Genomic DNA, 25,331 nt, shown 5'->3' with positions numbered 1-25,331 from the left:
GTAGGTGAGGGAGAGGGGTGGTAAATTTAATCACATGATGATATCTCCTGAAAGAGGAGGAGAATCCTCTGTGATGCTGGTTAGCACCACGCTGTGAAGCAAGGCCTTTGACCTTGGCAGATCTCTCCAGGCATGTACATAGACAGATTGAGTCCTTCTGTTCTTTCTACCTCCTTTAGTCCGTCATCCGTTTTTGTTTTTGTGTCTATTTTCCTGAACTTTTGTAGAACTCTTACGGCATGTCAGGGGATGTTAACATCTGGCTCAGAGATGAAAAGAAAACAGCACTCAGGAGGTAGTTGAACCCTCCAGATTCTTATCCAGTCTTCACAGGTAAATCAATGAGTAACTCGGGTCACCTCTTTGGGCCCCGAGTCTCTTCAGATAGAAAAGAGGAGTCAGAGCCAGAGGAGGCCAAGGCTCCCTCCAGCTCTGGGGTTCTAGAACCAGTCCACCTCACAAAGGGAGAAACACATCCCCCTGCAACCAGGCCTAGCTACTGGGTAGGGGAGGATGATTCTGGGCTGGTAAGGGCAGGTGTCCACCTGCGCAGGAGCTGGTCCCAGCCGCTGGGTGAGGTTGTCTTGCTGGTGAGCAGACCCTGTTAGAATCCGCGCACAGTGAAGTCTTCCATTGGCTGTTTTCATCCTGGCGACCCACCCCTTTCATTCCAGGGGCTGGCTCCCGCCGTGGTGAGTGGAGTCTGTAGGGAGGAAGCCGGGAAGCCTGGAATTTAGGTCGGGGCAAGTAAGTCTGCGCTTCCCTGATGGTTCAGCCGGTAAAGAATCTGCTGGCAATGAGGGAGACCTGGGATCGATCCCTGGGTTGGGACGATCCCCTGGAAGAGGGCATGGCAACCCACTCCAGTATTCTTGCCTCGAGAATCCTCCTGGCCGGCTACAGTCCATGGATGGGATCGCAAAGAGTAGGACACGACTGAGCGACTAAGCGCGGCACAAGTAAGTCTGCAGGGGCTCTCAGTCTGGGGAAACCGGAAGAGAAAGAGCGTGTGGCCCCCACCCACCCCCTTCTTCTGACACCCTCGGGCCACAGGGAGTGGCTGGAGTGATTGATGGGGATGAGGAGAGGGCGCCCCGCGTGGTGGCTTCAACCTGTTTCTGCTCTTCAGCGTTTCTAGAATAGGCAGTGGGTGGGAACGACCCTAGTAAAGTACAGGAGGTTCTAACACTGACGCACAGGAAAGCCTCAAGTAGGAGGAGAAATGCAAATCCTCTCTGACGAAGGAGTCAGCGGCTAGGTCCTAGGGGGCCGTGCAGGGCGATTCCGACCGTGGACTTGAGCACCGCCTGGGACGCGGGCAGAGGGAGCCAGGTAAGGAGGCAGACCGCACCTTGGCGTGGCTTCTCTGGAGGAGGGCGGGCCAGGACGTGGTTCTGCAGGACGATGCCGAAGTTTTGCCGCGCCCGTGCTGTGTTGACAGTTACTTCACGGTCCTAGCTGAGGAAGAGTAGTTTCAGAAACAAGCGGTCGACTCCATGATTCAAAGGTGCGCGGTGGCGCGGGTCTCTCCAGGCACTCTGCCCCGGAGACCGTAAACTTGGGTGGGTGCGGCCGCTGTGGCTGCAGCGGGGGTGGGTCCGCGCCGAGTGTGGTCCCCCGCTTCACTTTCTTAGCCAGCTGCTCTTAACTCTCATGCCTGGCATTAGATTGCTTGCCTGGGTTTCAGCCAGAAGCTCGCAACTGAGGTAGCCAGTGATTGAGGCTTTGATAAGAGCAGTGATGTTTTAGGACAAGTCGCCCCCTTTTCACAGAACCCCAAAGCGGCAGCGTTAGCCCCCAGGCCGTGGGACAAAACGCCCATTTATCAGGCTTCTTCTAGGGCCAGGCATTCAAAGAGACTAGGCAGGCGCTCAGTCGTCAAAAGAAATGCTCGGTAGTTTTCTTGGGATGGGAAGAATTAGCTCTTAGAGAGTGAAGGTGTTTTTAGGCCCTTTAAAGGCGTTACTATAGGCTGCAACAGAAAAGAGTGTCCTGAGTCTATAAACCTGTCTTTCCCCCGTTCAGCCTTGTGTTCAGCTCTCTGAAGGGTGGACTCAGATACTAGGAGTGATCTAACTTTAGGACGGGTTCAGTCCAGTTAATTCTTAGTTAGAAAATAGATTTTCATCCAGATCATAGCAGAGATTGAACAATAGTAGCAGTTACAGTTGTAATGCTATTCTCAGCACCTGTTCTTTTGTCATTCACTAGAATAAACTGATAGAGCAGAGCCATGGGGATAGTAGCATGGCAACAAATGTGTATACACCCAGCATCAGGAAAGACAACCATGTGTAGTGTCAGGAGACCTCAGGTTGTTCCTTAGGAGCTGTGTGTCTTGGGCAAGAGTCATTTTGCCTATGTGTCCCTCGGATTTTTTTTTTTTCCATTTTAAAGCCAGAATAATACTAGCCACCTGTGCCAATTACAGCATCCAGAGACCCACTCATTCTTCTCTTAATGAGTACTTACTGAGCACTTTCGCCTAGGATTATATGTATAAATATAAAGTGATAGGAAAGTGAAAAAAATTTTCCAGTCACTTTCTTTTAGCAAAACATTGGCATTAATCTTTTTTAAATACAAAAGGTGCTCCTGAAATGGTTCCCTTTGAAACCTGAGAAATTTCTCATCATAATGTTCTGTAAGCAAAAGGAAATCTTAATATACCTACAAGGTAAGTTGAAACACCATTGTGATTGATCACATAAATGGTTTCTTTGTTTGATCTAGAATTAGTGACAAAACAATAAAAAATTTGACTTTGGGAAAAATAAAATACTTAATTTCAAGGAGAGATGTCATATTCATTTCCTTGAGTTAAGAAATACGTCTAAAACTTCTAAACTGGACAGAATGGGGTTATGTTGGGGAAACACAGACTTTTGTTTTATGACACACTGCCAACTACGTATCAAGTGGTTTCTTCTTCAGTATGTTGAGGGTTTAACCACTGTCAGATACACATCAGAGACGGATTAAAAGGAGGCTTTAAAAGCTTTGCCCAGCAATAGTTGATCATTCCAGAGAGAAATGAAAATATTTCTTTGTTCAGAGGTATTTTGAACTGAAAGAAAAGCCCACAGGAAACTCTTTATATAAGTAAGACTGAGACTAGAAGTCTAGGAATATGACTGACTCTAGAAGCCAGACAGATCTGAAATAAAAAGGGGATTGGACAGTTTTATATAAAAGAAGCTTTTATTGGGCAGTCCTCACATCAAGTGTCCCTGGTGGCTCACATGGTGAAGAATCCACCTGAAATGCAGGAGACCCGTGTTTGGTTCCTGGTTTGGGAAGATCCCCTGGAGAAGGGAATGGCAACATACTCCAGTATTCCTGCCTGGAGAATTCCATGGACAGAAGAGAATGGTGGTCTACAGTCTATGGAGTCGCAAAGAGTTGGAAAGGCTGAGCGACTGGTGCTGCAGCACATATAAAGCCTTAAGAGAATCTTAGGAGATATAGTTTAGTTTGTTGCTTGTCTTCAGGTTGCTCAAAGTCGAATTAATAGTGAGAGGGAGCACAGACTAGGGGAGGAGATTGTTGAGAATACACATCTGTGTAGACAGATGTGAGGGGTTTTGAGGGGGAATGAAAGCTTTCTAGAGAAGGTGGATCAGACGTTTCTTTTAGAGCAAAGAAAAGTATGGCTTGGGGTAGAGGAAGAATCCTTTTTCCTTCCTTAGGAATGCCTTAGGAAAAAGCTCAGAACTGCATTATGTTTGGATTGAAAACATTTTCTTGTTTCTGTTTTCTTTGAGTGATTATAAAATAAATTTTTTTCTCCAGTTATTTAATGGATAACATTGTTTTTGTCCAAAATCCAAAAAAAAGAAAAAAAAAAAGGAAAAGAAAACATGTACCATAGTTGTTAATTAACATTATTTTTAAGTTCTATTTTTTCCTCTTCTTTATAGCATGTCTCAGTGGAATCAAGTCCAACAGTTAGAAATAAAATTTTTGGAGCAAGTTGATCAATTCTATGATGACAACTTTCCTATGGAAATTCGGCATCTGTTGGCCCAGTGGATTGAAAATCAGGACTGGTAGGATCAAACGTTATTGTGTTTTCCCTAGAGGACTTACACATGGACTTACTCTATGGTCCACTTTTAACTCAGTAGATACATTCTTTTCAGGTAAAGAACTTTCTTTGAGGCTTTGGAAAGCTTCCTTAAGGGAGAAGAATCATTGTCCTTCCTGGTTTCATCCATTGTAGATTAAAACTTTATGGTTCTAGTGCTTTGTTTTTTATAAGCCAACCCCCAGTGATTTTCTAAGTATTAAAAAGCCAAGAAGTTAGTCTATTGTTTATATCAATTCTCCATCATAGACTCAATCAAATAAACATTTTTTCTTAATATGTTTTACAAACATTTTTGGAAGCTCCATTCATCTTGTACAATTAATTTTTTATTTGCTTTTGTCTTCTTAAAATTTTTCCTGTAATAAAATATGCATAGCATAAAATTTACCATTTTAACATTTGTTAGGTGTTCAGCTTAGTGGCCTTAAGCATACTTACATTGTTGTGCATCCATCACCACAATCCATCTCCAGAATGTTTTCATCTTGAAACTGTGTACTCATTACATGATAACCCCTCATTCTTTCCACCCCAGCCCCTGGCAACCACTGTTTTCTGTCTCTTAATTTAAGTAGCCTAGGTACTTCGTAAAAGTGTAGTCATAAGTGTAGTATACTACATTTTACGTAGTATATTCTTTCAAGGTTCATTCATACAGCATATATCAGAATTTCCTTCCTTTTTAAGATTGAATAATATTTTGTTGTATGCATAGACTACATTTCTATATTCATCCTTCAATGAACATTTGAGTGATTTCTTCTTTCAGCTATTGTGAATAAAGCTGATTTAAATGTTGATGTACAAATTATCTACTCAAGTCTTTGCTTCAGTTCTTTTGAGTATCTGCCCAGAAGTGGAATTGTATGTAATTTTATCTTTATAATTTGAGGAATCTCCATACTGTTTTCTACACTGGCTGTACAGTTTTCCACTGCCATTGGCAATATACAAGGAGGTTCCAGTTTCACATCCTCACCAAAACTTATCTTGTGTTTTCAATAATAGCCATCCAAATAGGTATGAAGTGGTATCTCCTGGTTTGATTTGCATTTCCTTAATGATTAGTGATATTGAATATACTGTCATGTGTATACAATTTAATTTTTAAAACCATTAAGTGCTTATCACTGTGGGATATATTTATCACTTTTAAATGATTATGGTAAAAAGTAGGCATTTTTATAAGTTGTTTCCCGCTGTGTAATGACATTTTTGCTTTTTAGGGAGGCAGCATCTAACAATGAAACCATGGCAACGATTCTTCTTCAAAACTTGTTAATACAACTGGATGAACAGTTAGGCCGTGTTTCCAAAGAGAAAAACCTACTTTTAATACACAATCTGAAAAGAATTAGGAAAGTCCTTCAGGTGAGAATGTATTCTACTTTTTCAAAATATTTGTCTTTATAAGTCTTAAATTCAATTTTTAAAAATGTAGTCTTATTGTATTTCTATATCAGATTTAAAAGGGAAAAAGCTGAGTTCTCTTACGACTTTATATTTTGTGCTCAATGTTATTTCATTACCCAACGTTTGTTTTTTACCAACTTTCGAATCTTAAGATGCCCACAAAGGGAAGAGTATGATTTGCATGTGACTGTTTACTAGTGATGATCAAATTGATGAGAGTCTGGGACAGGGATCTGAAAGATGTTCATTTCACAGCTGTCCCTCAAAACCTTTCTTGTCTTTGTCTTGTATGTAAAAATCAGAGTTGGTATTGTTCTCATTCATAGGTGGAGGCATTATGGTCATATGTCTTCTTCCAGATTTGTTTCAAACTCCACCTTCGAAAGCATTCTTTGGTGTCCTGTAGCTTCCCATTCCAAAAGTTCATCCAAGCTTCCCTTTCCAAAAGTTCATTCCAAAAGTTCACCAAGGTGTTCCCATAACAACTGCAACTCATCTGTACCGTAGCATTTAGTGTATTCTACATTAGTGTTACTTCTGTATTTCTTCTCCCTCAAATCGTGGGTTACTTAAGGCAAGAACTTTAACATTCAGTTTTGAATTCCCAGTGACCACCACAAAGCTGGACATATGGTAGATGTGTAATATTCATTGATTAAACAGGTGAATGAATAAGTGAAACAAGGATCTAAAGAATTAAGAGCAGGCTATTATTGACCTAAATGCAGAGATGCTAATGAAGCAGACTCTGAACATGGACTGCTCTAATATTTACAAAGTGCCTATACAACGTATTAGAGAACATGAAATGTACATGTACCATTTCTTAGTGATACATCTTTAGAACCTCAGACTTACAATGAATGCATTTTTAGAAGACTTTTCCTAGACTATAATAGAAATGTTCTTGATATTACTAACCTCTGTGAGAGGGAAATAGATATTAATTTTTTATTGTTGTTTGGATTGCTGTTTTTTAAGTTGTTAATGTTTTATTGTTGTTAGGGTTGGATTTTTTTTTTTCATTGTCCTTTTACTGTTATCTTTGCCTTTGTAATCCCCTACAAATTTGCAAGAGACTTGGGTAGGAAATGAACTAGTTGCCAGCAAAACAGAGTTTTTCAGTGTAAAGCAAACTATCTCTTCCAGGGATAAGACATTTAATCTTGGCTTCATTGTTCTAATCAATGGACCTAAAACAGGGGTTTGGCATACTGGTACCCACAAGTCAAATGTGGCTGTTGCCTGTGCTTTTGAGGTCCATGACTAAGAATGATTTTTGCATTTTTAGGTGTTTAAAAATTAAAAGTAAAATGAATAAGTTTGTGACATGGAAATTATAGGAAATTCAAATTTCTATATCTTAGTGGAGTGTAGCTTACTTAATTAGCTATGTACTGACTCTGGCTGTCTTTGCACTGCACTGGCACAGTTGAGCGGTTGTGACAAAGACTGTATGGACCCACAGCCTGAATTAAAAATGTGTGCTTGTGTATATGTGTGTGTGTCTGTATTAAACATACTTATCTGGCCCTTTATAGGAAAGTTTACTGACCCTTGGTCTTTGCTAGAGGGACATAGATGGATAAAATGGGTGATTCGTGGTCTTTGGAAATTCTGAGTCTCAAAATTTGACCTTAGGCAAGTCACTTAATTTTTCTAAATTCTTATATCTTTTCATGTAAATGAGGATAATTATTTGAGATTATAAGAAAAACTGGAGCTTTTATTCTGGCAAAAAAAAAAAAAAGGCTTTCAATAATGGATCTTGTTGTTGATAGAGAAAACAGCAAGATCTTCTTAGTGTTATTCAAGAGTAAGTGTCCAACCCATCATTTTTCTGAGTGGGGATAAGATTGTGAGGGAGCCCAAGAACCCGCAGTAATTCCCAGTCACATTTCAGCTCAAGCACAAACGTCTCTGCTTATGTCACAGACCTTGCAGCATCTTGTCTCTATTCACCTTTTCAATAAACTGCCCCAAGCTCCTCCACATTCCTGCCCTAGAAACCAGAGGTCTACTCCTTGTTCTTGAGCACAGCAAGCTCACTCGTGAATGACTCTGAGCCTTTGTCCGTGACAATCTGGTGGCCAGGAATGCTCTGCCATCTTCCTCCAGCCCAGCTCCCAGTCATTCCTAGAGGACCTGTGAAGGCCCCAGGGCAGCAAGGGAACCTTCATCTATACCGCTTTTTCTCATTCCCCATGGAGCATGGGCCATAAGATAACCAGCCTCTCATCTGTGGGGGATGTATCCAAGAAGGTCACACGCTCTTTGAAAGTAAAAATCTGAGCTCATTTTGTGACCTTCCTCTTCCCTCCAGTACCCAGTGTGGTACTGGAAACAAACTAGAAACTCCAAAAATAGTTTGGCTGGTTAGGGTATCTTGAATGGACAAAACCACTTGCTCTTCTTTTGTCTTATAAACTATACTTATTGATATTTGTATTAATTCAAAACAATAGAAAATAGTGATAAAGAACATCACCAATTAAGACAAATGTTTTTGGCAAAGCAAGATCCCCTCTCCCAAAACGAAGGAAAAAAAAGAAAAACCTGCTGCTGAAAGAATATTGACACTATGTTTATTTGGTTTGAACATTTTCATCCTATGGGATTTTAAATGCAATCTATTTTAACTTTCATAGCATAAAAGATCAAACAACATGGTCCCAGGGGAACTAAGCAGGTGTAAGGTAAATTTATTTTAGCTGTTGTCAGAGCAACTGAGGTCTCCAGTTTCAATATTTTAATCTACTATTTATATCCCACCTACTTCTGATAACAATTTGGAATGGCTTGTTATAAAATACAAATTAAACAAAACCACTGAACCAAGAGTCAAGGCAATCTCTGAGTTGGAAGCAGTGAACACTGATGCCCACGTTACCTTAGTCCTTTTAAGGGGAGCCAGCCTCAGATCAAGATCAGGAGGTGAGACTTTATTGGGTTGAATCCTGGTTCTATGATTTGCTTGCTGTGTGGCCCAGGGCAAAATGATCGCATTCTCTGGCCTCAGTTTCCTCAGCAGTATGAGTGGAATCACAGTGGTATTGACCCCACGAGGATGTTAGGAGCATTCAAAAATTATAGAACATGTGGTAAGGACTGTGTTAGGATTTTATAAAGCTAAATATCTGGCCCAGATATTTCAAGAACGCTTCACTCTGTTCTTGGGGCTTATTTTTTAAACTGATAGAATTTCTTTTTTAGAGCAGTTTTAGGTTTAAGGAAAATTGAATAGAAAGTAGAATTCTGTATATGCTCTCTCTCCACCTGCCTCTCCCTACTTTCTCTTATTATCTGGCAATTTTTTGTATTTTGTTTCAGTTGATGAACCTATTGTAGTACATTGTTACCAAAGTCCAAGATTGCATTAGCATTTACTCTCTGTGGTGTACAATTCTGGAGGTTTTGGCAAGTGCATGATGTGTTGGATCCGCTATTTCAGTTTCGCTGCCCTAAAGATTTCCTCTGCTCCACCAATTTATTCCTCCCTCCCTCCCCATGCCAAAGATCCTGGCAATCACTAATCTTTTTACTCTATATTTCCACCTTTTTCAGAATGTCATATAGTTGAAGTCATACAGTATGTAGACTTTTCAGATTGACTTTCCTTACTTATTAATATGTTTTAAGTTTCCTCTGTGGCTTTTTGTAGCTTGGTAGCTTTTTAAAAATCGCTGAATGATAATTCCTTTTTATGGAGGTACTACAGTGTGTTTATATGTGTTGGGGAATTATAAACAAAACTCATATTAATATTTATGTGCAGGTTTTTGTGCGTTGAGTTTTTAACATATTTTTAGCACCTTGGATTTTTATTACTGGATCTTTGTTCTTCGATTTTCAGTAGAAAATCTCTTTCGTTTATTCATCTTCCTGTCTAGGTCTTAGTGTGTTCTGGATGTTATAACAAAATACAGTTGATTGAGTAAATTTTATATAAAAGACATTTATTTTTCACAGTTCTGGACAGGAAGCCCAAGATCAAGGTGCTGGCATGTTCACTGTCTGATTCAGCTTTAGTGTAACCTCACAGGGAAGCTCTCTAGGTTCTGTCTTAAAAGAATGCTAATCCCATTCAAGATAGCTCTGCCCTTACAGTCTAATCATTTATCAGAGGCTCTGCCTCCAAATACCATCACTTTAGGGGGTAGAGTTACAGCATATGAACTGGGGAGGCACAAACACTTAGCTTCCAGCAACCTTTTACTGTCTCTTTTCCTCAGATAAAATGACTTTAAAATAATTAAAATGGTACATATTCATAATTTTAAAAATTGAAGCAATATAAAATATGCAAAGAAAATATGAAATAATATAAAATCTACTGCTAAGATATAACCATATTAATATTTGATAAACATCATTCCTAACATCGCTCCCTCTCATTCCATGTGTGTGTGTGTGTGTGTGTGTGTGTGTGTGTGTGTGTGTGTGTGTGTGTGTATATATATATATGGACGGATAGTAGAGCAGGCTACTTTTGACATTTTATACTCTGTTGCTATCAGTATCTTTGTAGCCTCCTGTTTCCCCACCCACAATTCCTCTCTGCTCTCTCCCCACTCACAGTAATCACTAATCTAAATTTTGCATTTATCAGTCTCTTTCTTTTTGTTACAGTTTCCATATATTGGCATCTTTAGATGATATATAGGTTTGCAAGTTACCAAATATCACGTAAATAGGATCACACTTTTTATCCTATTCACATAAATAGGATCACATGTTTGTTCTTCATGACTTTTCTTCGTGCAACATAATTCCTGAGATTCACCCATGTTGATGTATGTAGCAGTAGTTCATTCATTTTCGTTGCCACATAGTATTCCATCGTGTGACTATGTCATAGTTTATTTATTTTACTGTTGATGGGCACTTGGGTTATTTCCGTATTTCCATGGAGAAGGAAATGGCAACCCACTCCGGTACTCTTGCCTGGAGAATCCCATGGAGGGAGGAGCCTGGTAGGCTACAGTCCATGGGGTCGCAAAGAGTCGGACACGACTGAGTGACTTCACTTCACTTCACTTGCTATTTCAGACACTGTGGTCTGAATATTCTTGTGTGTGCCCTTTGGTGCATGCAGTTCTCTGAGACATAGACCTAGGAGTGAAACAATGAATCTTGGGTTATGTATATCTTTAATTGTACTGGATCATGCCAAAATTGTTTTCCGAAAATAGTTATACAAGTTTATAGTCTCCCAGTAGAGTAAGAATTCTGGTATTCTTGTCCATACTTGTAATGGACACATGTGTGCATGTATGCATAGTTGCTAAGTTATGCCCAATGACTCTTTCTGACCCCATGGACTGTAGCTCTCCAGACTCCTCTGTCCATGGGATTTCCCAGGCAAGAATATTGGAGTAGGTTGCCATTTCTTCCTCCAAATGACATTCCTGACCCAAGGTTTGAACCTGCATCTCCTTTGTCTCTTGTGTCTCTTGAATTGGCAGGTGGATTCTTTACCACTGAGCCACCTGGGAAGCCCAATGGTCATATATCATGTACCAATCTGGTTCTATATCCATCTAATTTCTTCAGTTTAGTTTATTCTTTGTCTAACTTCTTTATTCAAATACTTAATTTCCAGCCTTTTTTTCCTTATACATGAATCTAACACTATACATTTTTGAGTGAGAGAAATGTTCTATATACTTTAATATGGAGTGCTCTTGTTCATATTTAATCTAAATGTTTCATTAGTCCAGTTATGACTTCCATTTCTAGCTAGCTAAACTCAAAAATGGTCTCACTAAAAATACATTAAAATGCTAGGTAAAATGTAACAGATTTTAAATGCATAGATAAATTTATCACAAATTAAGGCAAGTTATAGAACCAAAGGGCTTCCCCAGTGGCTCAATGGTAAAGAATCTGCCTGCACTGCAGGAGAAGCGGGTTTGATCCCTGAGTCAGGAAGATCCTCTGGAGGAGGGCACAACAACCCACTCTAGTATTCTTGCCTGGAGAATCCCATGGGCAGAGGAGCCCAGTGGGCTACAATCCATAGGGTCACAAAGAGTCAGACATGACTGAACCAGTTGAGCATGCACACAAACACACAGAACCAAAAAAAGTTTTAACTATAAAACAGAATTGTGAGTAGGAGCTGAACTGGTGCCTGTCATATATCCTGTCATTTATCCATGTGCATGCATGGCAAGTAACTTCAATTGTGCCTGACTCTTTGTGACACTTTGAACTGTAGCCTGCTGGGCTCCTCTGTCTATGGGACTCTCCAAGCAAGAATTCCTTCAGGGGAATCTTCCGAACCCAATGATCGAACGCGAGTCTCTTATGTCTCCTGCATTGGCAAGCAGGTTCTTTGCTACTAGCACCACTGGGAAGCCCATCATATATCCTTCAGTTCAGTTCAGTTCAGTCGCTCAGTCATGTCCAACTCTTTGCAACCCCATGAATCACAGCATGCCAGGCCTCCCTGTCCATCACCATCTCCCAGAGTTCACTCAAACTCACGTCCATCGAGTCTGTGATGCCATCCAGCCATCTCATTCTCTGTCGTCCCCTTTTCCTCCTGCCCCCAATCCCTCCCAGCATCAGAGTCTTTTCCAATGAGTCAACTCTTCGCATGAAGTGGCCAAAGTATTGGAGTTTCAGCTTTAGCATCATTCCTTCCAAAGAAATCCCAGGGCTGATCTCCTTCAGAATGGACTGGTTGGATCTCCTTGCAGTCCAAGGGACTCTCAAGAGTCTTCTCCAACACCACAGTTCAAAAGCATCAATTCTTCAGCACTCAGCTTTCTTCAGGGTCCAACTCTCGCATCCATATCTCCTTAGATTCTAGAAATACAGGCCCCAAACACAGTAAATAAAAAGAAAGTATAGGACACCAGAGAGAAAGAAAAGATCCTGAAAGTGGCAAGAGAGCCCAAATGTATTAACTACTTAGAAATGAGAAAAACTGAAAGCCAAATTTAAAAGAGTATCAAGTGAGATAAGAGTGTAATATCTTCACAGCACTAGAATACAGTATCCAAAAACTTAGAATTCTATACCCAGCTCAGTCATTCTGAAAAATTAAAAGTTTTGTATAATACTATACAAAATCTACAACAGTATGCTCACAGAAGGAATTACTAAAGGAAATCAGACACAGATGATAAGCACACATGTTAAAATTTCAGAAGTTTCACTGCAAAAAAGTAAAAATAGAGTACATGAAAGGTTGAAAATGTGCAATAATATATCAGAAAAAACTATTCACTGTGTGGATCAAACTTAGCTGTTCTAAGACAAACTATAGTTTTTACAAGGATGTATCTAAAACATGAAATAAAAAAGTGATGAGATCAAAGACGTGAGCCTGGGCTGCCTTGTATAGAATCTTGTGGGCCCTGGTAAAGATTCTGAGTCTTATTCTGAGTATGATGAGGAGCCATTGAGAGGTTTGGGCAAAGGTGTGACATGAACAGATTTCTGTTTTTCAAAGCTTTCTCTGATCTTTAAATGAACTGTAGTTAGTCAAGAAAGAATCAGGGCAACATGTTAGAAAATCCCATTGATTTTTGAAAGCAGTATACTGAGTCAATCTTTTTCTATTATTAGGGTTTATCAACTCTTTAACTTCCAGAAGTTTTTGCTTTGTGCATTTGTTACTATGTTGTGAGGAGCATAAGTACAAAATAGTATTGGTGAATTCAACTTAAAAAAATTCATATAAAATATTCTCTTTGACTCGTTTATTATATTTGCATTTTGAAATTTTATTGTGTGGCTTTCTTTTTGTTACTGTTTGCTAACAGGTAAATGACTCTATCTTTCCGTTTTCATGCTTTGTCACTTTGTACTGAATATTTTATAAATATCACATAGCCAATCTTATTATCTGGTCAACAAATATTAGACAAGTTCTTATTATATTATCAGTTACATCTTAAGCACTAGGAATACAATTGGAGGAAGTCATGAAGTTTACAGTATAAAAAATACACACCTCCTATGTATTGTTTTTAACTTATAGGAGCTCAATGGCTGTCCATCACAAATTAGTATCAGGAAGTAAGGGGAAACAAACAATAGCAAAGTTGTCTGATTAAAAAAAAAAAAACACAGAAACCTCCATTAGAAGGCTGAGTTCAGGGTTTTGGTGATTAACTCTGTGGTTAGTAGTCCCATCACCTACAGAACATTTTTTACCCACCAGGGTAATGAGTCTGTTAGTGAGAGTTTTAGACTCTATGTGTGAGGGAGCACGAGCAAGTGCAAACCACACCTGACATGTTCTATTCTCTGCACTCTTGTGGCCTCTTTGTCAGAGGTGTTTGGATTTGCCTGAACAAAAATGCATGTTTGGGTTTAGAGGTCCTCTAAAGTTGGGTAAACTGTGGTTCCTTCTGGTCCAGTCTGTAAAAATCCTACTGTTGGTTCTGAGTATCGAGCAAAGTGAGATTTTTAACATGACAAGGTGGAAGATTAGAAGCACATTTTTGTAATATGATGGAGAAAAAAGTTTGTTTTTTTTTTAAACTATTGACTGGCTCTGAATCTACCAGATGGTCTCCTCCAACTCGTGCTGCTTTCTTAGTTCACTCCTCTTCCTTCCCCTCTGTACATGGTATACAAGAGAGGCGACAAGGTGACCTCAGCCTCCAATCTGAACAAAGCCTGGTGTAGCCAGTCGGTGTCAACTCAGTTCAGTTCAGTCGCTCAGTCATGTCCGACTCTTTGCGACCCCGTGAATCGCAGCACGCCAGGCCTCCCTGTCCATCACCATCTCCCGGAGCTCACTCAGACTCACGTTCATCGAGTCCGTGATGCCATCCAGCCATCTCATCCTCTGTCGTCCCCTTCTCCTCCAGCCCCCAATCCTTCCCAGCATCAGAGTCTTTTCCAATGAGTCAACTCTTCACATGAGGTGGCCAAAGTACTGGAGTTTCAGCTTTAGCATCATTCCTTCCAAAGAAATCCCAGGGCTAATCTCCTTCAGAATGGACTGGTCGGATCTCCTTGCAGTCCAGGGGACTCTCAAGAGTCTTCTCCAACACCACAGTTCAAAAGCATCAGTTCTTCAGTGCTCAGCCTTCTTCACAGTCCAACTCTCACATCCATACATGACTACAGGAAAAACCATAGCCTTGACTAGACAGACCTTAGTTGGCAAAGTAACGTCTCTGCTTTTGAATATGCTATCTAGGTTGGTCATAACTTTTCTTCCAAGGAGTAAGCGTCTTTTAATTTCATGGCTGCAGTCACCACCTTCATTGATTTTGGAGGACAAAAAAAAAATAAAGTCTGACACTGTTTCCACTGTTTCCCCATCTATTTCCCATGAAGTAATGGGACTGGATGCCATGATCTTCGTTTTCTGAGTGTTGAGCTTTAAGCCAACTTTTTCGCTTTCCTCTTTCTCTTTCATCAAGAGGCTTTTTAGTTCCTCTTCACTTTCTGCCATAAGGGTGGTGTCATCTGCATATCTGAGCTTATTGATATTTCTTCCGGCAATCTTGATTCCAGCTTGTGTTTCTTCCAGTCCAGCGTTTCTCATGATGTACTCTGCATAGAAGTTAAATAAGCAGGGTGACAATATACAGCCTTGACGTACTTCCTTTTCCTATGTGGAACCAGTCTGTTGTTCCATGTCCAGTTCTAACTGTTGCTTCCTGACCTGCATACAGATTTCTCAAGTCTGAAGGAGCCAAATGAAAGCTTCAGTCCTTCAGGTTATTTTCTACAAATGGGCAGCAGCCAATTTGCCATTTTCATGCCACAGTTATTTTCCCAAATCCTCAGGACACATCCCTATTTTCCTTCTGAGATAATTACCTGATGCCAGTATCACAATGCTCACATTTCAAAGGCTAAGAGACCTGCAAGTCATGCCATTTAGGATGAAATGTAGTTCAGTGTCAGAATTTTGTTTGCTGCATAATCTGGGACAGCCAACAAAAGGTGGATAGTGTACATCACAATGCTCATGCACATCACACTAAACTGGAAATCCCAGGGGATCAACTCAAGATCCCACCCACCTGAGACTTCATTCATGAATCATTTTTTGCATATTCCTCCAAGCCTTTATCTTATCGAGGCCTGCCAGGATTGCTCTCCCTCCTTATTAAGTCTTCTCTCACAGTGTATCAAGTGTTCGTAACGATTTGTTCTTTCCTTCTTATGAAATAGTTGTTTGTTTATAGTCCATATGTATTTAAATTCCAAATGATGATTTGGATTTCTTACAGTCACAACAGAGTTGGGAACATTTGAGCTGGTTCTAAGAGGATGATTCAGAACTCTGACAAGAAGGAGGGAGGGAAGGGAATCATGTACAGAGGAAAAGCAGGAGCAGGAACATGACAGGGGAATGAATCCCCATCCCTCAGACAAGCTTGGCACTTCGACCATTAAAAGGGGGTTTTATGAGGACCTTGTATGAGGTCCATCTAGTCAAGCTATGGTTTTTCCAGTGGTCATGTATGGATGTGAGTTGGACTATAAAGAAAGCTGAGTGCTGAAGAATTGATGCTTTTGAACTGTTGTGTTGGAGAAGACTCTTGAGAGTCCTTTGGACTGCAAGGAGAGCCAACAAGTCCATCCCAAATGAAAACAGCCCTGAATATTCACTGAAAGGACTGATGCTGAAGCTGAATCTCCAATACTTTGGCCACTTGATGCGAAGAACTGACTCATTTGAAAAGACCCTGGTGCTGGGAAAGATTGAAGGCAGGAGGAGAAGGGGACAACAGAGGATGAGGTGGTTGGATGGTATCACCAACTCAATGGACATGAGTTTGAGTAAACTCCAGGAGTTGGTGATGGACAGGGAGGCCTGGCATGCTGCAGTCCATGGGGTCACAAAGAGTCAGACACGACTGAGTAACTGAACTGAACTGATGAGGACCTTGAATGCCATGCTAAGCAACCTAGACAGCATATTAAAAAGCAGAGACAGTACTCTGTCAACAAAGGTCCACCTAGTTAAGGCAATGGTTTTCCCAGTAGTCATGTATGAATGGGAGAAGGCAATGGCAACCCACTCCAGTACTCTTGCCTGAAGAATCCCAGGAACGGCAGAGCCTGGTGGGCTGCCATCTACGTGGTTGCACAGAGTCAGACACGACTGAAGCGACTTAGCAGGAGCAGCATGTATGGATGTGAGAGTTGGACTATAAAGAAAGCTGAGCACCAAAGAACTGATGCTTTTGAACTGTGGTGTTGGCGAAGACTCTAGAGAGTCCCTTGGACTGCAAGGAGATCCAACCAGTCCATCCTAAATGAGATCAGTCCTGGGTGTTCACTGGAAGGACTGATGTTGAAGCTGAAACTCCAATACTTTGGCCACCTGTTGCGAAGAGCTGACTCATTTGAAAAGACCCTGATGCTGGGAAAGATTGAGGGCAGGAGGAGAAGGGGATGACAGAGAATGAGATGGTTGGATGGCATCATCGACTCAATGGACATGAGTTTGGGGTAGGCTCTGGGATTTGGTGGTGGACAGGGAGGCCTGGTGTGCTGCTGTTCATGGGATTATAAAGAGTTGGACATGACTGACCGGCTGAACTGAATTGAAGAAGTTTGGGCTTTGGCAATGGGGAGCCATCAAAGGTTTTTAAGCCAAGTGGGACATGAATGTAGGTTTTTTTGAAAACATATATAGAGCAATGTTTCTCTCTAGAAAGACCCATCCCTTATCTGCTGTAGGCAAAATAATTTTGGAGAATTATCCTAAGACTTAAAGCTTTTTCTTTCCTCATTCCAGCCGCTATTCTCCCTCTTCTCAAATCATCTAAATTTAGTGATTGGATAAGTTTTATTTCCCCTAATACAAAGCCTAGCTATAGTGTTCCCAAGGGAAAGAAAATTTAAAAAAAAAATCATTCTTTTTTTTTTTAATGATTTTTTGATGTAGGCCAACTTCTAAAATCTTTATTGAATTTGTTACAATATCGTTTCTGGGTTTTTTAAAGATGTTTCTCGGCTTTTTTGCTCCCGAGGCATGTGGAAGCTTAGCTCCCTATCCAAGAACCAAACTCCAACCCATGTGCAATGAAAGGTGAAGTTCCAACCACTGGACTGCCAGAGAAGTCCCAAAACTAAACATGAAGCTAATGAAATTTATCCAAGAGCTATCATGAAAAGTCCAGACATAGGGACGAGGCCTGAGTCTGTCAGCCTGACAGACTGTAACAGAAACTTTTAGAGGAGCTGCCAAAGCTCAGAGAGAGCAGTCACCCCCAAGGATATAATGAAATAGATTTCTATAGCCCCTCGTATGATGACTAATCTCACCATTGAGAACGTGGGTGGAGAGACACAGATGCCAGTTGGGGCAGAGGATATGAAAATGTTAAGTGTCATAAGCTGATGTTTACTATCCATGGGTTCCATTTGCTGGTGGCATCATGGTGACTGAAGAAAAAGCTGAGCAGATGTTCATCTTAAAAGTGGAATAATTGTATCATTCTGCCAGCAGTTTTCTTTTTTTTTTAATTAGTTTCTTTTTTCAGTTGTCCCCATCTCATGGAGATGCAGACTTATAGGAAACCTTAGTTAAACTTTTCTGAATCCACTGTGACCTGGAAACTTTCCAAAGAGATACTTAGTCAAAACCAAGATAATTTATAAGACTTGTTTGTTACCTTAGTGTTTGCTGCTTTAAATATTTCTGTACAAGTTTAGTAAAAGCATAAAAATTGGAGCAAAAATAAACAATCCACTTGTAAACAAGTTAGTCAGTATAATCCAAGTTTGTAAGAAACCATTTTACGTTAGCTTTAAAACTGTGATCTGAGTGAATAATGGTCAAGTTGCTATCTAAACTTAGTATATAATTGGATTTAGTTCATAGTACCTGTGTGTTAAGCCAATTCAGTCGTGTCTGACTCTGTGATCCTGTGGACTGTAGCCTACCAGGCTCCTCTGTCCATGCAGTTTCTCTAGGCAAGAATACTGAAGTAGGTTACCATTTCCTGCTGCAGGGATAGAACCTGTCTCTCTTATGTTCCTGTACTGGCAGGTAGGTTCTTTACCACTAGCAACAGCTGGGAAGTTCTTAGTTCATAGGCATTGAATGATTGCCTTTAATTGATCCAAATAACTTTAAAGGTATCAATTGTAATTTGTCAATGAAAAGTTCATTGTTTGGGGAAGAAGCTATTTTCTCACCAAGCCACCAGTTCCCCTCTGGGCTTATCTTACTGATTTCTCCAGAAATGACCTGGGAGACAGAAGATTGGCTCAGTTGACACTTATCTCTCACACCACTTTCTTTAAAAAAAAATCAGGGTATAGAAAGGCAATGCCAAAGAATGCTCAAACTACTGCACAATTGCGCTCATCTCACACGCTAGTAAAGTAATGCTCAAAATTCTCCAAGCCAGGATTCAGCAATACGTGAACCGTGAACTTTCAGATATTCAAGCTGGTTTTAGAAAAGGCAGAGGAACCAGAGATCAAATTGCCAACATCCGCTGGATCATCAAAAAAGCAAGAGAATTCCAGAAAAACATAAATTTCTGCTTCATAGACTATGCCAAAGCCTTTGTGTGGATCACAATAAACTGGAAAATTCTGAAAGAGATGGGAATACCAGACCACCTGACCTGCCTCTTGAGAAACCTATATGCAGGTCAGGAAGCAACAGTTAGAACTGGACACGGAACAGAGTGGTTCTAAATAGGAAAAGGAGTACATCAAGGCTGTATATTGTCACCCTGCTTATTTAACTTCTATGCAGAGTACATCATGAGAAACGCTGGGCTGGAAGAAGCACAAGCTGGAATCAAGATTGCCGGGAGAAATATCAATAACTTCAGATATGCAGATGACACCACCCTTAAGGCAGAAAGTGAAGAGGAACTAAAAAGCCTCTTGATGAAAGTGAAAGAGGAAAGTGAAAAAGTTGGCTTAAAGCTCAACAATCAGAAAACGAGGATCATGGCATCTGGTCCCATCACTTCATGGGAAATAGATAGGGAAACGGTAGAAACAGTAATCCTGTGATTGGCTGCCTTGGTCAAGAACATAATGACATCACCTTCTGTGTGTTGAGTACACAGTGAGGTGCTAACATGGTACAGGCAGCCAAGAACTATGCTTACCAGAAAAATGAAGACCCTCCTGTGTGCCTGGGGAGTCAAGAACCTGCCTGTTTTCTGCCCTTTAATCTGTCATCTCTGTCTCAGTTGCAAGATGTGGAAATGAGAAAATAAACAGCGTCATATCAAACTAAAATAAAAACCAGCCAACTGCCTTTTCTATTTACCAGGTTTTCATAACTTACCTCATTTCTGTCAAGATTTCTTTGGGAAAAATTAATATCTCATTGGTTCTCTGTAGTTCAGTATACCATCAACTCAGTATTTCTCCTCCTCTAGACTCTTCTGTATCCTTCTCTCAACAATAAACAGTCTTCCCAGAGAAAGAGGTAGAGATGATAGACAGACAGACAGAGGCTTCATGGCAACAGTGTGCAGCATAGAGTGGCAGAGGTGACCACTTAGGCATGGAGACCTGTCCGGACATTACAGTAGTTCAAGGGATGTTGAGCTGGGCAATGACAAAGGTGAAAAAAATGTGCTGGAGTTGTGAGATAACTTGGTAAAAGAATGTATCATTTAATGCGTGGATAGATATGAAATGTGTGAGATGGCAGAGCAAGAAATCAGAGATGACTGAGAGTTTTAGTCTGGGTTACTGTATGATGTTGATGCATAATGATTACATTTGGGGCAGGAAGTGGGATAACAAGGTAAGTTTGGTAAATTCTAGTGGAGTGCAGCAGAAAGTTAACGGAAAGTGACTAGAACTAATGTGTCTGCATACTTACCTGTTTTCTCCACAAAGCTGTGATCTCCTTAGCATGTTCATCTCTGCATTCCCAAAATTTAACACATTCAGCACATAGTAGGGGCTCAGTGTCTCATTTAATAAACAGTGTAGTTGATGTTGAAAATGTGAATCTCTCCTTGCTACAATCGTATCCTAAATAAATGGAGCAAATGTCATGTCATCATTGCGATTGCAGTTTAGCGTCCTTAAACTCAACTTTGATAATAAAACTTTCTTGCTGAAATCACCAGTTTCTAAAGATGAAGGGGATTGGGTTTGGGAAGATGTGTTTTTTTAGAGTGTGTCGTACATGTGAAAGAATTTGGACTGGATGGGACCAGAAGCAGAAAAAGCTGAGAAACTTTTGAGGAAAGGATACAAAACCACAGTCTAGAGTTTTTATTCATATATATATATATTTATTTAATATGCACAGTATGATGATTTGATATACATGTACATAATGAAAAGATTACTGCAGTCAAGCTAACTAGTATTATCTCAGGTATCACTTTCGTGTGTGTGACAAGATCACCAGAAATCTACTCTCTTAGTGTATTTCCATTATTTGATACATTATTAACTATAGTCAATCTTGCTGTACATAATTGCAACTTCCCCACTCCTCCAGTACCCCCAAACTTCTGGCAGTCACCTAAAACATCCATATGGTTAAATCTTTCATTTCTCCTGGCAATGTTTTTCACCTACATTCTTCTGTAGGTCTTTCCTATCTTATGGATGTATCTTACTTTACCCCGGAGAGGCAATGGCACCCCACTCTAGCACTCGTGCCTGGAAAATCCCATGGACGGAGGAGCCTGGAAGGCTGCAGTCCATGGGGTTGCTGAGGGTCGGACACCACTGAGCGACTTCACTTCCTCTTTTTACTTTCATGCATTGGAGGAGGAAATGGCAACCCACTCCAGTGGTCTTGCCTGGAGAATCCCAGGGACAGGGGAGCCTGGTGGGCTGCCATCTGTGGGGCTGCACAGAGTCGGACACGACTGAAGTGACTTAGCAGTACTTTACCCGGTCTTCTAAAACTGGGCATCTAGTTTGCAGTTTTCACTCCATTGCATCTCTACAAGTATAATGAAATTTAAAACCTCATGTCTTTTTTTTGCTTGTCATTTTAAGTGCTATAATTATCATCTTAAAGTGCTGTGTTGCTATCAAACACTATTCATTCTCCCCCTCCTATATTCTCATCTATAAGCAAGAAGCCAAAGGGCAAAAACACATTACCAATGGTGTCCCACCCTTTGGTTTTTAAAACCACAGCTGAACCACTTCAATCTATTTCCTGTTATTTAAAATCTCTAGGGAAGGCTACTGCATGAACAGACTTTGTAGCTTTCCAGTACCAACACGGTTATCAGAAAATGCCTTCTTTTGTCATTTTGCTATAAATTAAACCCATTTTCCCATTGTTCATTTGTCAGTGAATGAAAGAACTTATCACTGAATGGAAGAATATCTATTTTTATTTTTTTTAAATAGTTCTCCATGAATTAGAAAACAAACTGTATTGGGGGCCCTATTAATTTCCCATGTCTTTAACTCTTAGCTCTATATATTGGTCCTAAACTCCAACCTTGCAAATCAACTAATAACCATGCAGTTGTTGGTAATCTGCTCTATAGGAGCCCTTTTAATAAGCATGTGAACACTTTAGCTTCAGGTCTCCTCTCAGAGGCAGCCAACTTTCCTGAGTTATTAAGCCTCAAACAACACACATCGAGAGCCTTATAGGTGGTTTATCTCTGAGTTCCTATAGATTATATCTTTCTGCTGATGTAGTTCAATATTATAACTACTGATTTTTAAAGAACTTTATTTTTTATCACAAGAATATTTGTGTGTTGGATACATATCCAATAATGAAAGTTTAGAAAACATAGATAAAAAGGAAAAAAGAATAATCTGTAATCCCATCTTTAACTGATAACCATTGTTAACATGATACTATTATAAAATAATATATTATAGTATATTTCCTGCCAATGATTCCACTCAAATATATCTTTTAACTTAAAAAAATTGATATTGTTTTATATCCTTCCTAAGCCTGCATGTATGTGTGCGCGCTAAGTTGCTTCAGTCGTGTCCAACTGAGACCCTGTGGACTGCAGCCTGCCAGGCTCCTCTTTCCTGAGCATTCTCCAGGCTAGAATACTGGAATGGGATGCCATGTCCTTCTCCAGGGAATCTCCCTGACCCAGGGATCAAACCTGAATCTCCTGCTTTGGTAGGCGGATTCTTTACCATTAGCACCACCTGGGAAGCTTAATACAGTTAAATAATCATCCAACCAACCAACCATGGAATAGCATTCCATGCCATTAAATTTTTTTTTTCAGCATTATTTGTATTCACCTATTATTTGGATATTTACTACTTTTTCCTTATTTTTCACCAATATAACAAGTGAAGTGCACATGTTGTTTAGTGACTGAGTTATGTCTGACTCTTTTTGAGACCCCATGGACTGCAGCCTGCCAGACTCTGCTGTCCATGGGACTTCTTAGGCAAGAATACTGGAGTGGGTTGCCGTTTCCTTCTCCAGGGGATTTTCCCAACTCAGGGATGGATCCCACGTCACCTGCTTTGCAGGCAGATTCTTTACCACTGAGCCACCAGGAAAGCCCCAAAGTACACATACCTGTTATTAAAGTTTCATTCACATTTATGATTATTCTGTTAAATGGTGGGTTTTAACACTATGCATCAAAATCATTTATAGAGTTGTTGTTTTTAATACATCCACTGCTGGCATGAATGTAAACTGATATATTAATGAGAATAATACTAGTTATTTTATTAAACTATCAGACAGTAGGATTTTATTTATCATGCGCATAACAGTTTAGTATTGGTTAGTCTGTAGATAAGTGGGTGGCTTTCATTTTCATTACAATTCAGGGATCCAAGTTCCTTCAACACAGGGCTTGGCTATTCCAAAGGGATCTCTTTAGAGATAGGCAGGAGCTGGAGAAAGAGAAAGAGCATGAACTCACAGCCACATCAAACATTCCTTGGCCCAGAAATGACACAGTATATCTATATCCCATTAGCATGAACTAGTTACACACCTTCCACACCATGCAAGGCATGCTAAGCAGTGTAATCTCTGGATGAACTGCCACTTCACACTTCAAAGGGGAGAAAAGAAGCAGGAATTTGGGGGAACAAGTAGGTATGTTTGCCACATTTGGTAAAACCATTTTTGAAAAGCAGTTTGTCAGTATCAATGTTTAATGCAACTTATGAATTCCATTTGTGGATATTTATCCTACAGAAGTTCTTACACAGGTAAAAAGGATATCCATACAATTATGTTCATTGTTTTGTTATTTATAATAGCAAAATGTGAAAATGATCTCAAACGTCCATCTTTAAATAATCTCAATTCTTTTGTCATTGTCCCGTCACTCAGTTGTGTCCAGCTCTTTGAGACCCCATGGAATGCAGCACGACAGGCTTCCCTGTCCTTCACCATCTCCCGGAGTTTGCTCAAACTCATGTCCATTGAGTCAATGATGCCATCCAACCATCTCATCCTCTGTCATCCCCTTCTCCTCCTACCCTCAATCTTTCCCAGTATCAGGGTCTTTTCTAATGAGTCAGCTCTTTGCATCAGATGGCCAAAGTATTGGAGCGTCAGCATCAGTCCTTCTAATGAATATTCAAGGTTGATTTCCTTTAGGATTGACTGGTTTGATCTCCTTGCAGTCCAGGGGACTCTTAAGAGACTTCTCCAACACCACAGTTCAAAAGCATCAATTCTTCATCACTCAACCTTCTTTATAGTCCAACTCTTAATTCTTAAATAAGTTGAATTATTTCTGTTGGATAAACAGTTATTAAAATATTAGATCTGAATATGCTGAAGTGGAATAATGATATATGTTATGGGGTGAAGAAAATGCAGAACAACATATTCTGTGTATTACCCACAGGGAGAGAGGGAAAGTAGAATATGGAGCTGTCAGCAATTTTTAACTTTTCTATTACCTGAAATTTAAAAAAAAGTCCAATTGACATGAGTATTTTCAAAACCCAGATTCCCAGACCTTGTCCCAAATCGACAGAATCATAATCTCCCGGGAGTGGGGCCCAGAAATCTGTAGTTCATATAAAAGCCTCACAAGCGATTCTGATAAATTGCCAGGGTTGAGACCACAGCCTTAGGGTAAATTTCTAAATGTGGAATTACTATGTCAAAGGGTATGAAAAATGTCAAGGCTCTTGATCAGAGTTGCTAAATTGTCCTTTAGTAATGTACCATTCACACTCCCACCAGCAGTGTGTAAAAGCTCATTCTATCATCAATGCTGAGTGGTGCAAAGTGTTTTAATCTTTGCCAGGCTGATACATGAAAAATGGTATATCTGATTTATTTCGACAGAAGCACTTGTTTGTTGCATTTGGTTCTCTTTGGGGACATTCTGTCCCATCTATCTTCCTCTTGAATTGTGTAGAAAGATTCATCATGCTAAATTAGCGTTCCATTATAAAAATCGCTTGGGGAGCTTGTTAAAAACTTCTAGCACCCACTTCCAATTCTGACTGAGCAGGTCAAGAATGTGGTTTGGGGATGTGGATAGGAAGGTAAGATTCACAATGTTTACAAAGGAGCAACACATTCCAGGCAGAAGCAACAGAAGACAATATGAATAATGGTGGGTATAGTTTATGAATGTTTCATATGCCTAGAATAGAGGCATTGCTCATGACTTGCCCTGCCCTCTGCTCCCCTTTCCTCCCATCATCTATTAAGTTCCAGTCCAAGACCTCTTTCTGTGTCATTAAAAATCCACATTGATTTCTCCTTCCTCTCCACTCCCCCAGCCCTTTGTGTCCAAACAACTTACCCTGACAATCACATGCTGCAATTACTTTAGATAGACTGACATTGACTTACAGTAATAAAGATACAATCTTATGAAAATTGTGGAAGTATTGTTTCAGGACAAGAAGAAATGCCCCAGGATAGCCTGGAACATAATCCTGAAGTAAATTACTT

The 25,331-nt window shown here is 40.2% G+C and overlaps 1 protein-coding gene across 3 annotated transcripts in view; it reads left to right on the top strand.

Annotated features, from left to right (window-relative positions):
- Positions 1 to 1,120: 1,120 nt before the first annotated feature.
- The window catches only part of STAT4 (signal transducer and activator of transcription 4), a 105,117-nt gene continuing 80,906 nt past the window's right edge, over positions 1,121 to 25,331 (top strand). For 2 of the 3 annotated variants that reach the window (XM_069577890.1, XM_069577888.1), the window contains exons 1-3: positions 1,281 to 1,507; positions 3,921 to 4,049; positions 5,317 to 5,461. In XM_069577890.1, the coding sequence (XP_069433991.1) occupies positions 1,497 to 1,507; positions 3,921 to 4,049; positions 5,317 to 5,461 (285 nt within the window). In that variant the 5' untranslated portion in view covers positions 1,281 to 1,496. Of the gene's footprint in view, positions 1,508 to 3,920; positions 4,050 to 5,316; positions 5,462 to 25,331 lie in introns of all 3 variants that reach the window. The other variant, XM_069577889.1, reaches the window with a different exon arrangement.

The sequence above is a fragment of the Ovis canadensis genome, chromosome 2 (genome assembly GCF_042477335.2).
Source record: "Ovis canadensis isolate MfBH-ARS-UI-01 breed Bighorn chromosome 2, ARS-UI_OviCan_v2, whole genome shotgun sequence".
Taxonomy (NCBI): domain Eukaryota; kingdom Metazoa; phylum Chordata; class Mammalia; order Artiodactyla; family Bovidae; genus Ovis; species Ovis canadensis.
Note: the sequence above shows the minus strand (reverse complement) of the source record. Positions and strands in the feature narration are given on the sequence as shown.